Source organism: Coffea arabica, chromosome 2e (genome assembly GCF_036785885.1).
Source record: "Coffea arabica cultivar ET-39 chromosome 2e, Coffea Arabica ET-39 HiFi, whole genome shotgun sequence".
Classification (NCBI taxonomy): Eukaryota; Viridiplantae; Streptophyta; class Magnoliopsida; order Gentianales; family Rubiaceae; genus Coffea; species Coffea arabica.
This window is the reverse complement of record NC_092313.1, coordinates 71326492-71339297: the sequence shown is the minus strand read 5'-3', so window position 1 is coordinate 71339297 and position 12806 is coordinate 71326492. Positions and strand designations below refer to the sequence as shown.

Genomic DNA, 12806 nt, shown 5'->3' with positions numbered 1-12806 from the left:
AACAGATGAATAGTAACAAAATATCACACTTCTATTAAAAAAAATGTATAAAAAATTTACACAAAATTACAAAACGTTTAAAAAATGCTATATGGTTAATAGATCAACCGTCCCTGTCCCGCGTATGTAAAGGGAAAATGCACAGCTGTTAGCTTTGTATGTAGCCAAACATTAAATCAAAACACTATCTTAATCCGAGTCAATGTAAGCAATGTTTTGAGGGGAAAAGATTGAACTGTTTGAGATCTTTGATTAGACGGTCTAACTAAAATATATACCTTCTGAAATTTCTAATTAGTGTCGGTGGGAGCTTGGAACTTCCGTACTTTACGGACGTGGTGCAATAAACAATTAGGGGTATGCTTAGGCGCTTAGCCAGTGAGCCTGGTTACTGCTAAAACCTATTTTTGAATGACTAAGTAAATGAGGGAAAAGAACCCGTATAGCTAATTTATCTTCCCCTGTTTCTCAATTTCTGTATTTTTGGGGGAAAATATTTGTTGCTGTATTTTATTTGTAGGAAGTTTGTAAATTTATTTTCAGTGGCGGAATCATGTTCAGTCCAAGCACCCCTTCATTTTTTTTTTAGAAACTATAGCATAAGCTGTAAAAAATTTAAAAATTTTAGTATTACCTCACTTTTGTCTGAATTTTGATAATATCCCCTATTACCCCAAGATTGTCCCCTAAAAGTATTGAAATTTTTTACAACTTCCCTCCATATTTTCATAATGAAACATTGAACTAAAACATATAACGGGCTCCTACTTTTTGCATTTCCAATGAATGTTATTTACTTACTGAACTTTTCTTAATATTCAACCATATGAATTATAGGTGAAGGAAAACATTCATTCGATAATTCATTCTATTCGCCTTTGTATTCGATTTATCATTTGCTTACCTTTCTTTAACTTGCTATTTATCTTCACATTTTAATGTCCAGTGAAATGCTTAAAGTGCGTTTGATAAAACTGAAATATGAAATATGAAATAATTAAATTATTAAGTACTAAATATGATAAATTTGAATGTATATCATATTCAATGATAAGTAAATAGTTCATCACTTATTTTTTGGGAGTAAGTTTTACCTAAAAAATTTAGTACCATTTAATTAATTCAGGTGTTCAATTTTTGGTTATCAAATGCGTTTGAACATGTTAAGATTTGAATCTGTTAAATTTAAGTACTGAATTGCATTATCAAACAGGGTCTTAATTTTGAGATCGTATAACAAGAAGAATTGAATTTTAGCTACTAGAACCAATAGGTCAATTGCCAGTCCTGTAAATACGTGCATTTTCAAAGTTTTTTGCTTATATTTGATTGAGGTAAATCAATCAATATGCTCTTAACTTTTTTTTTTTCCCCTCAAAATCAGCATCAACTTTAGCCGAACTATATTTAGTCTTGACCGAATAAAGGTTGTAAGAAAACAAAAAAGAACCGAGAATTCCTAATCAGCCTGAGAAATTCAAATTTGACAGGTTTGCTGGATAGCAGCTGCCCATATAGACCAAGTCCTTTTGGGTCGCCTCCTCTTTATTTCCGCTGTTTGCGATTTTTTATTCCCATCTCTCGAAGGTGGGACAATTAATTAGCAACACGCTTTTTGGAGAATTGGAACCTTCAACGTTCATTCATTGCTAAAGGGTCCTAATTCACTAAAGAAGCTAGTCCATGAGATCAAGATCAAAATTTTGAAGCAACACCTTTTTTTTTTTTCCCTTTTTCAAAATGTCATAATATCATTAAAATCTATATTAATGACAGAAGTTATATCATTAATTAATCATATCATTCATGCATAGGTATCAAAACACAGATATAAGAGAATGGGCACTATAGCCCTGAAGCAATGCATTAATTGGCGATGAATTGACAACACTAGTCATGTTTTGTATTCTATTCTAATTTGACCACGCAAAGGTGCTTCTTGGTACAACAGCAACAGTTGTTAAAACTTAGACATAAGTGATATCTAGTCGGGCCGGTGTCCTCCGAGTTTCTTCTTTGACCCCTTTGATTCCCCTTCTCTCTTGTACAGAGTAGAAATAGGTGTAAAATCGAATCTATCGTGTCAGAAAAAAAAAGGATATCTAGTGATCGAAAATGGGGTCGGTGAAGTGGTTAGCTTTTAGTACATTAATTAATTCATTTTAAGATGGAAATCATGCAAACCAATTGTTTTAATACATTTTGAGCTATTCGTTATCCATCAAAATGGCTTTCCGTTCCCTATTGTGGTCGGGGCACGAAATTTTCTTTATTTCTTCTTTGACATAGCCAAAAATCTGGAGTATGCTTTTTATTTTTGTGACTACGATTTTATTTTGATGCATTTCCTTTGGGTTCCTCAAACCTTTCGTTATCAATCAAGATGCATTTCCTGTGGCATACGTAAAGCATCCCTCTCTTTTGTTATCACTAGCTCAATAAATTTAAGGGTACATTACATATAACACTTATGTGGTCTTGTCCGTTGTCACGTGACCCCTTAACGTTTGAAAATATCTACTTTAATTTCTTGTGATTTCATGTAAAATAAAATAAAAATTTAACGAAAAATAGCCTCTATAATATTGTTACTTAAAATATCAATATCACCATTTCTTAAACATTAAATCGATCAATGGCCTAATGATTTTGCATAAAAGCATAGAAGAATTATGTAGACAAATACAAAAAGTATAAGGGGAAGGGGTGAAATGGATGTTCATGCAAATCATGTGAGATTAAGTGGATATTATGATTCCATCTAACGGAATGTTCATGCAAATCACGCGAGGTTAAGTAGATATTATGATTCCATCTCACGCCATTTTAGAGCGCGTTTGTTCAATTAGTATAATCTATGGTGCTTTCCATCCATTTTTCACTATACTTAGAACTACACGGGAGCTATATGACTATTTTAAAATCTTAAGAGAGTCATGTAGTATTATATAAAACTATAAGGGAATTACACGTAATTTACCCTAAAATTTAAATCCAGTCATTAGTATTCCAGCACAAAGAACATTTTCAGTCGATTATATATCCCAAATCTTTCCGAGTCGCACTATACCTATCTATACAAAGGTAAAGTGAGATCTTACTACTGAAAAGGCGGAAGGAACGGCATAACTTCAGAGATATATCTAATCTTACAACCAAATCTGCGGAACACGTCTGTGATCGGTCCGCGGCGGCTTGCTATTGGATCCCACGTTAATACATGCTAGTACATGTTTGTCCTACTCTTTCTTGCAACTTTTTCAAGATTTGGCCAATGTATTCTTGTTTCTTAATTTCTAACAACTCCGCTTTGGCTTTAGCATAGATTAGTTATTCATTATACCATATAGCATCTTAATCAGCCACGAGGTTTGTCTTTAGCATAGATTATAGTATGTAAAATAAACCTTAAATGTTCCTTTATGTTCCCTTGTTCTGTTAAAACGCGGTTTGTTACAGGAAGACTCTAGCGCAGCCTTGGAAGATCAATATCCATTCTCCAAAACCTGCAAACAGATTCCCAACCTGGATAACAGCTTCACAAATTGTGGAAAAATGGAGAGAGTAAAATACTCGTAGAATTTGGAGGAAAGCGAATTTTAATTGACTTCCAACCCTTCGCGTAAATTCAGACCTAAACACGGTTTCAAATTTCAAGAAAGACAGATTTACGGCTAACATCTTGACGTGTACTGTATGTTTGAATTTTTTTTAGTTCCATGAATCTCTTTCGATTTCTTTTTCTATATATATAGGTTTCAGTGCTGCATAAAATTCATAGTCTTGAAAATTAGGCAATTCACTTGTGTCATTTTCAGAAACCATGAAAACCATGCAATCCAAAACTTGTATTATTTTCGCTTTACTTCTCCTCTTTTCTTTCTTCTTCACAAACCATGCATCTTCTCCACCACCACCTTCAGCTCCTTCCAATCCACAAACCGTTTGTAGCTATACTCCATTCCCTTACTTCTGCAGATCCACACTACCAAACAATCGATCCGCGACCATACATGATTATTGCCGATATTCTGTCTATCATTCTCTGTCCATGACAAACAATTTTCTCTCATTAGTCAATAGATATCTCAGGCTTCGGTTTGCTTTCACCGAAAGCACGATTCGAGCTCTTCAAGATTGCCAAACTCTAGCTAGCTTAAGCAGGGATTTCTTGTCGAATACCATTCAATCCATTGGTTCCACAACAACCCTTCAAAGCTCCCAAGCTGATTATATGCAAACATTGCTTAGTGCCACATTAACCAACTATCAAACTTGCTTAGATGGGCTAAAAGAAACAACTTCTTCCTCTAGTGTTAGCAGTGCATTTTTAGCTCCACTGACTAATGGGAGTATGTCTTTTAGTGTCTCTTTAGCCCTTTTCATGCATGGCTACAGACAATCAAGGAGGTCGCTAAGTGAATTGAATTCTGATAAATCTTTTGGGTGGGGAAGAAGACTCCTGCAGCAAATTGGGAATAATAATGCCAAGGTGAATCAGATGGTGGTTGTGGATCCAAATGGGAATGGAACTTTCACTACCATTAGTGATGCTGTAGCTGCAGCTCCCAATAATACGGCCGCCGGCAAGGGCTACTTCATGATTTACGTGGTTGCTGGAGTTTATGAAGAGTATGTTACAATTGCTAGTAACAAAAAGTATATTATGTTGGTTGGAGATGGGATCAACCAGACGATAATTACGGGGAACAGAAGCGTGGTTGATGGTTGGACTACATTTAATTCTGCAACATTGGGTAAGTATTCATATTCTAGCTTCTAGCTAACAGAATATCTTCTACTATTTTTTATGCCTATTTACCCAATCTCTAGCAAGCCAAGAAGCTTGAACCGTCATGACAAGTTGTGTCAATTTATGTGGGAGAAGATTATTAACTAATTTTTTGAGAGCATTTGCCATACCATATTCTTGTGCATTTCCTACAGGTTCTTTATTTGTAAGTTAGAAGTTTCTTTTTTAAAAAAATAATGCAGTAAAATAGAACATAATTGGATTGCTTCATAGTTTGACTTGTTTCAATTTAATTTGGAAAACACAAGGCAGCTGCAACGATGGATGTGCTTTAAAATTTTTTTGGAAATGTTCAAAGCTTAAATGGTTACACGTTTCGCTTCAAGAACATGCCAAACATCAACATCTCTGTTGGGTGCTACTAAAAAATTGATTCAGCTGGTAGCTAGATTTGAAAAACTTTGATCTGGTTTTCTGGATTCAGTATCGATCGAGTACACTAAACTAGTATATCAAGTTAATTAGTTGACCGTAAAAGTGTGCCACAGTCGTCATTTTATGTACTAAAATTTAGTATTTTATCACCATATTACTACTTGGAAGTTTGAAACTTCACGTCATGAGTCAATCACATCTATTAATTACTCCGTAAGAATTGACTAATGTAATTGTTATCATTTTTTTTTCTTTTTTTGGGGGTTGGTAATGTAATTGTTGCTTTCCAAGCTTTTTTTTTTTCTTCGTTTAATTTCGAAAGGGCTACAATGAATAGCATCTAAGCTAGGGTAGTGCATAGGCACACTCTCTACATTCTTTTAATAGTAGGGTGAAGGGTTCGAATCCTGACCTAAAATTTAGAGAGAGACTTTAAATCCTTTATAGTGATCAATTTACCGTTGACAAGTTGATTGCTTTCCAAACGTTTGTCCTTGGAAACTGTTTCATCTAAATAATTGCATGATAATATTTATTATTTGTTGAAATCTGAATAAATATACTCGTGTTGTGTTACACACAGCTGTGACTGGGCAAGGGTTTGTTGGGATGAACATAACCATTCGGAACACAGCAGGAGCAGTAAAGCACCAAGCAGTGGCGGTTCGAAATGGTGCAGATTTGTCCACCTTTTACAACTGCAGTTTTGAAGGGTATCAAGACACGTTATATACACATTCCCTAAGGCAATTTTACAAGCAATGCGACGTTTATGGAACAGTAGACTTCATATTCGGCAATGCAGCAGTTGTTTTTCAAAATTGCAATCTCTATCCTCGTCTTCCAATGCAAGGACAATTCAATGCGATCACTGCACAAGGTAGAACAGATATAAACCAGAACACAGGGACTTCTATACAGAATTGCAACATCATGGCAGCCCCAGACTTGGCTTCGAGTAACGGGACGACTAAGACATATCTTGGACGACCCTGGAAAGAGTATTCAAGAACTGTTTACATGCAATCATTCCTGGGGAGCCTGATTGATCCTGCCGGCTGGACTCCATGGTCAGGGGACTTTGCACTGAGCACATTGTATTATGCTGAGTACGACAATTCAGGCCCCGGATCTGATACTACCAGCAGGGTTACATGGCCTGGTTACCATGTCATAAATGCGGCTGATGCAGCTAACTTCACTGTTGCCAATTTCATATTAGGGGATAATTGGTTACCCCAGACAGGAGTAACCTATACCAGCGGTTTGCTATAATTGCCACTTGTCCAAGACTTCTATACACTGCAACTCTTGATTCTTTATAAGATTTTTTTTTTAATATCAGGATATTCAGATTTTCACAAGACGTTGTATTGATGCAAATATGTAACTAGCTAGTACAGCTCGCTGGCTATATAGAATTAGTTTTTTTCTTGTATTTATGTATCGGGTGATAAAGAATTTTTGAGTTGTTATTTCATCTATTATTGTATTTTCATATATGTTATGGGAAATGTTAAGTTGCGTTGGGACTAACATATTTACCAATCTTTTTGCAGTATTGCTTGAATTAGACTACTAGTATGGGCTTGATAATTTGAGCATCCATTTATTATTAGGTAAAAGGGAAATCAACAGGTATTACGTTTGCCGGATCTGATTTTCCTGCTGCAATGTTTAGAAGATTAGCACTAGCTGCAACAGTTTTGGCACCTGTGGCACAAAGGAATAGGAGGATATTTCAACACTTTGCCGTTACCACTGAACAAGTTGCTGCTGCTATCAACCAAGAGGTTCAATTGACTGTGGTGTCATGGACTTGAGCTCCCAGAACTCATGGAAACTAGCTACTGGTCCTGGCAGGGGGTTGATCTCAAGAGTGTTTGCAAAGCTAGTTGTAGGAATAGCTTTTGTTTGTGTATTTTTTAGCAGTTTTATACTTGTACTCAGTAGTCTAGTGCTGTGTTGTAGATGTAGTAAGAGTATATCCTCCCTTGTAAAGCTTACTGATACATCAATAAAATGGTTATTATGTTAAAAAAAAAAGATTTTACTTTATTTGGAAACGAAGTGAATCAAACCTTTGTCAGTTATTTTAGTACACACCTTCTGTCTTCTGATGTTATTTTCTGCCTTTCATTGTATACAATGAAAATGTTTGTCCTATCATCACAGATATATATATATGCAAATTGGTCCATAAAGTATTGAGTAGTCTTACAATCATTTCAACCCACAAACTTGAACGTGGGGCTAAAGGGCATATATGGAACAAAAGCTTTAAAGCTTTTGAGTGAAGTTTACCATGCATAAAATGTACTAATTTCAAAGTGCGTAAACAATTAAAAAATTATGGGACGAAAGGAGTATACTCATACATACCTTACTAGTGAAGATTGCATGGCCACCTTCTTTATCCCTCATCCTTGTATGTGTAAAATTATGACAGTCTAGAGTATACCTGGCAATTGGATGGGTTGGACGGGTTTTGGGCAGGTTAATATTGGATTTTCATTTAAATGGGTTACATCCAACCCGCTCAATTTTAGATTAGATTAATTTTGGGTTGGGTCATATTGGGTCATCTCAAACCCATGACCCAATATATTAATTAATAGATTTTAATACATAAACTCTCTCAAATATATTTTCACATACCAAAAAAAAATTTTAAGTGGATGTCCAACACAAATACCCAAACCACCCAAAAAAATATTTTATGCTAATATTTTCACAAAGAAAGTAAGGTAATTTTGGATTTATGTAGTTTTTACATATTGAGAATACGGTTTATAAAAACAAAAATCTTTTAGCATGAATGAGTTATGTGGTAGTTATTAAGCACCGAGGGCACAAGTAGTTGTAAGTTGACATTAATGTCTCAAAATTAATTTCGAATTTAATAATGTTCAAATTCTTCATACTGCACATTTTGATGACGATAATATAAATGAAAAAAAGTCACGTTGTAGCTAAATATTTAACTCATAAATGCAAATTAATATTTTTGTCACGATGCATCTGGCAATTATTCTAGCACATCTGGCCTTTTCCATATCTAGGGTACTACCCTACTAAGTATGTAACCAAGGAATTAAAAATAGGCCAAGTAAAAAAATTTTAACTTGCTTGGCGAATTATGTTATAATCACAAAAGATGTTTATAGCAAAAAATAGTAAAAAAAAGTCTATAGTTGATGCTTTTGAGTAACTATTCACCCTTTTAAGATTGTGTTGATTATTCACTTGATTCAATTAGCACAAGTTGGGTAATGGGTGTCCAACACAAATACCCAAACCGCCCAAAATATATGTGGATTTTTATTATCTAATCCAAAATTGACCCAATACCCAACTTACACAAGCCAACCTGTCAAATTAGTGGATGGATTGTTGGGTTTTGGGCATAATTACCTGGTCTAGTCTAGAGCAACTCTTCTCTTATTCTAGCTCTATAAATCATCGAGTGCAAGGCAAACATAAGAGATGATATATACTGTAAATATTTGCAAGAAGAAGCTATCTATCAAATAACTGTGGACAGCGTACATCTTAAACCCTTGGAAACATAGCGGCTGATCAATGAGTCACGAATCCAATTATCCTCTGCTTCACCTTCTTAATCTCCACTCTTCTAGATGTTGAAAAATTTGTCCTGTAAGGCAGACTTGTTGACAACTTGACATATTTGGGCAATCAAATGCAACTGTTACCAACTTGACATTAGCCGATTTTAGACCATTAAAACACAACAATTGCTGGTTTTTCTAAACTCGAATCCCCATAATGTTTACACAAATACTAGTATTATTTGAACCCTGAATTGCCGCAGCCCCAATCAGGTTAGCTGAACATGAAACTTCTGAAATTTATGGCCCTTTAATTACTTCAACTTGTGTTCTTGCATGTGAGTTCATGAAAATTTTTATGGGGGGTTGTTTGACATTTTGATCTAATTGCTCAAAGGCTAAGCCGTGTTGATTTTTTCTTGCGGTTGTATTGGACTTTGACTTTTACAATACTATTAACTTTTTTCTCGGGTCCATGTTACACTAGTACAAGTACAAATTTGATCAAGAACCCCTTGTAATTAAAATGCACGATTGGAATTTTGTTAGGTAAAGAAGATCTTGATCCATGTCAAAGAAAATGCAAACTTGTTCGTGACAGCGTGGCCTCTAAAAGTCAGCACCAAGTTCACCCAGCCAAGTTGATCATATTTTTATAGCTCTCCTGCCTATAAAACTCCTGCAGTGGCATACCATTTGTCACAACATCTGATAACCCTCTGAATTGAGTATGGAGAAAATGTCCATTTCTACTTTCTCCAGTTGCACTACTTTCTTGTTGCTCATCATTGTAATTTGTTCCATCTCATTTCCTCATGTCCATGCATCTTCTTCTTCTCCCTCAAAACCTACTTCATCTGATGCCCTATGTGACATGACTCCGTACTCGACTTTCTGTAAATCTCAATTCCCTCAAAACAAATCTACCAACATACATGACCATGGCAGGCTGTCTATTCAGAAATCCCTTTCAACATCCACAGTCCTACTTTCAGCAATCAACCGTCATTTAAGTTCCAAAAGTTCTTTATTGTCTCAAACCGCAGTTTTTGCTCTTCAAGATTGCCAAGATCTTGTTACTACAAATGTGGATTTGTTGTCAAATATTCTCCAAACTATGAAAAATAGTGATGCCCTCCAGGGTTCTCAGTATGAGGACTCCAATACATGGCTTAGCGCAACCATAACCTGTCTACAAACTTGTTTGGACGGACTGAAAGCTGTACTATCAGCCTCACCCGTTGCCAGTGAGCTTTCACCTTCACTCACCGATGGGAGCATGCTAAGTGGGGTGTCTCTTGCTCTTCTCAAGTATGGCTGGAAACCATCTACCGGTAAATCCAGATTTCTTGGAGAGTTATTTCATTTGTCTATGGCAAAATATGCTAGAAAGAGCTTGTGGAATGCTAAGTTTTATGAGTCAACAAATGGAAGAAAGCTCCTACAAATTGGTGGTATGAGTGTTAGCATAACCAAAACTGTTGTGGTGAACCCTGATGGAAGTGGCAATTACGCTACCATTAATGATGCCATTTTGGCAGCTCCAAACAACACTAAAGCTGGCAAGGGGTACTACCTGATTCGTGTAGTTGCTGGAGTTTACCAAGAGTACATTTCTATTGCTAGTAACAAAATGTATTTGATGATGGTTGGCGATGGTATAAACAAGACAATTATCACCGGTAATCATAGCGTGGATGATGGATGGACAACCTTCGATTCTCCAACATTTGGTAACACTATTACTCCATTTTACTTCTCTTTAGGAATCAAATTATTCTTCTTTTTTTTTTTTTGGAGAATTAACTCCCTAAACAAATACACAATCCTCTGATATGTTAGTAACTCAGTTCTAATATAGTACTTCATGCTGTGACAGCGATACCTTTCCCTGAGGAGTACTTTATTCTAAGGTTTTGCTTTAAAAATGTATAAAAGGAATTTTACACCTTTTAATCAGCATTATAGAATGTTATTGGCACTTACATCTCACTATTTAAGATTCCGAACAGGATCATTTGTGATTAATACATACTGAAAAGTAGTATTTGGAATTCACATTTTCAGACTTTCCATTGCAATATATTAGTTCCATTCCACTATTTTATGACAAAACAAGAGAAATGCATACAGCGCATTTTACTTGGGTACCTCATTTGTTTCTTTTCAATCACACATTTTGATTTGGTTAAAATCGTCCTCCTTTTTCGTTAAGTGTAAGCTTGGATTCATTTGGCTGGCTGACTTTGTACAGGAAAGGATGGATAATTTTATACTTGAAGAATTCATAATGGTATTAGACTTTGCAGTTCATGAAGCTGAAATCCATTATACCATTAAAAATTGAAAAGACAAGTCAAAACTTATGCTATAGTTTGATGAACAAATGCTTTTCAGGATATAATATTTTCATCCAATTGTCTGAAACTCTCACCATGTACACACGTTTGAGTAATATTCTGGGCTGGTGTTGTATCTTGTGGAGGATCATTTTAATTAGTAATCAAAACCATGTTACGCTACCTACTAACACGTCTAAAAATAATATTGCTTGCAGCTGTAACTGCTCAAGGATTTGTTGCAATAAACATTACCTTCCGTAACACGGCCGGAGCAATAAAACACCAAGCAGTGGCTCTTCGAAGTGGTGCCGATCTTTCGACATTTTATAAGTGTAGTTTTGAAGGTTACCAAGATACTCTCTACACTCATTCCATGAGGCAATTTTACAGAGAATGCGACATTTATGGTACCGTAGACTACATATTTGGAAATGCAGCAGTGGTTCTCCAAATGTGTAACATATACTCAAGGCTTCCTATGCAAGGCCAGTTTAACACCATTACTGCTCAAGGAAAAGTTGACATAAACCAAAATACTGGTACATCTATCCAGGATTGCAACATTTTGGCCGCGAGTGACTTAGCTTTGAGCAATGCGACTGTGAACACATATCTTGGACGACCCTGGAAGAATTATTCCACAACGGTTGTTATGGAATCGGTCATGGATAAATTGATCAATCCTGCTGGTTGGGCACCATGGTCCGGGGATTTTGCGCTGAGTACATTGTATTATGCTGAGTACAATAATACAGGTCTGGGATCAAACACTGCCAAGAGGGTTACATGGCCTGGCTATCATGTCATCACAAAATCATCTCATGTTTCTAATTTTACTGTGTCCAACTTCATATCTGGAGACTCCTGGTTGCCTGCCACTGGAGTTCCTTTTCTTGGTGGCTTTTTGTATTCATAAAGATTTCTCAATCCGAGGTCTTTTATTTTCTTGGAGCAGCTTAAAGATTAGTAAAACAAAAACCAGCTAATGGTCGGATACTTGTCAGTGTCTTAATTAATATTCCTCGCGTTTTAAAACGTTCAGCTTGCTAAATGAATTGTGGATTATTCACATTGGACAATCACTTGCAGGTTTTTGTTGTAATCTCCCGAGTTATTCAGTAACCTGCGAGGGGTCTCAATGTCTTATGACAAACCCCTAACCAGATTTGATGATTATTGTCTTTTGCGCAAAACCTTCGACGAATCTACCAATGGCTACAATCTGGAAAAGCCCAAATGCAGCAATGTTCACAAGGAAACGAGAATGAGACTTTGGTAAGGTCAACTATGGATGGGATAATACACCTATAATGCAAGCAGAAATACATAGCTGATTTTTCACGTGATAGGCAACGAGTAAAGATGATCAAGATTGGGAGATAACGTTGACCAGTGACGAAACTAGAAAAATTTACTTTGAGGGCGAAATGCATACACATATAAACTTTAGACTTGATATAAAATTCTTTGAATTTTTTTCGAGGCAAAATATCATTTATAAGGAAAATTTTGAAACCTTACAAATTTTCAAGGGGAGAAAACACAAATTTCTGAAATTTGAGGTGTTGTTCCAAAAGTAACTCTTAGATCTTAAAAATTCAATTTAACACTTAAATTTAATGGATTAAGAACTTAATATATTCATATGCATTGGATAACTAAAACTAGAATATCTGAATTAATTAAATAGTACTGAATTTTTTAGGC

At 35.6% G+C, this 12806-nt stretch overlaps 2 protein-coding genes across 2 annotated transcripts; both read left to right on the top strand.

Moving 5' to 3' along the window:
- Window positions 1–3798: 3798 nt before the first annotated feature.
- On the top strand, window positions 3799–6672 carry LOC113732902 (pectinesterase). The gene is made up of 2 exons (XM_027258938.2): window positions 3799–4757; window positions 5772–6672. The coding sequence occupies exons 1-2, from the start codon at window positions 3824–3826 to the stop codon at window positions 6461–6463; spliced, it is 1626 nt and encodes a 541-aa protein (XP_027114739.1). The 5' UTR covers window positions 3799–3823; the 3' UTR covers window positions 6464–6672.
- A 2806-nt stretch (window positions 6673–9478) lies between these two features.
- Window positions 9479–12095, top strand: LOC113732901 (pectinesterase-like). Its single transcript, XM_027258937.2, has 2 exons — window positions 9479–10490; window positions 11315–12095. Exons 1-2 carry the CDS (start codon window positions 9488–9490, stop codon window positions 12013–12015), a joined length of 1704 nt encoding a protein of 567 aa, XP_027114738.1. The 5' UTR covers window positions 9479–9487; the 3' UTR covers window positions 12016–12095.
- The last annotated feature ends 711 nt before the right edge of the window (window positions 12096–12806 follow it).

What these genes read in the sequence shown, in the direction of transcription:
- LOC113732901 (XM_027258937.2), top strand. Translation starts at nt 9,488, where the DNA reads ATGGAGAAAATGTCCATTTCTACTTTCTCCAGTTGCACTACTTTCTTG. An exon ending in CTTCGATTCTCCAACATTTG is followed by an intron (nt 10,491 to 11,314) that starts GTAACACTATTA and finishes TATTGCTTGCAG; the next exon opens with CTGTAACTGCTCAAGGATTT.
- LOC113732902 (XM_027258938.2), top strand. Translation starts at nt 3,824, where the DNA reads ATGAAAACCATGCAATCCAAAACTTGTATTATTTTCGCTTTACTTCTC. An exon ending in ATTTAATTCTGCAACATTGG is followed by an intron (nt 4,758 to 5,771) that starts GTAAGTATTCAT and finishes TGTTACACACAG; the next exon opens with CTGTGACTGGGCAAGGGTTT.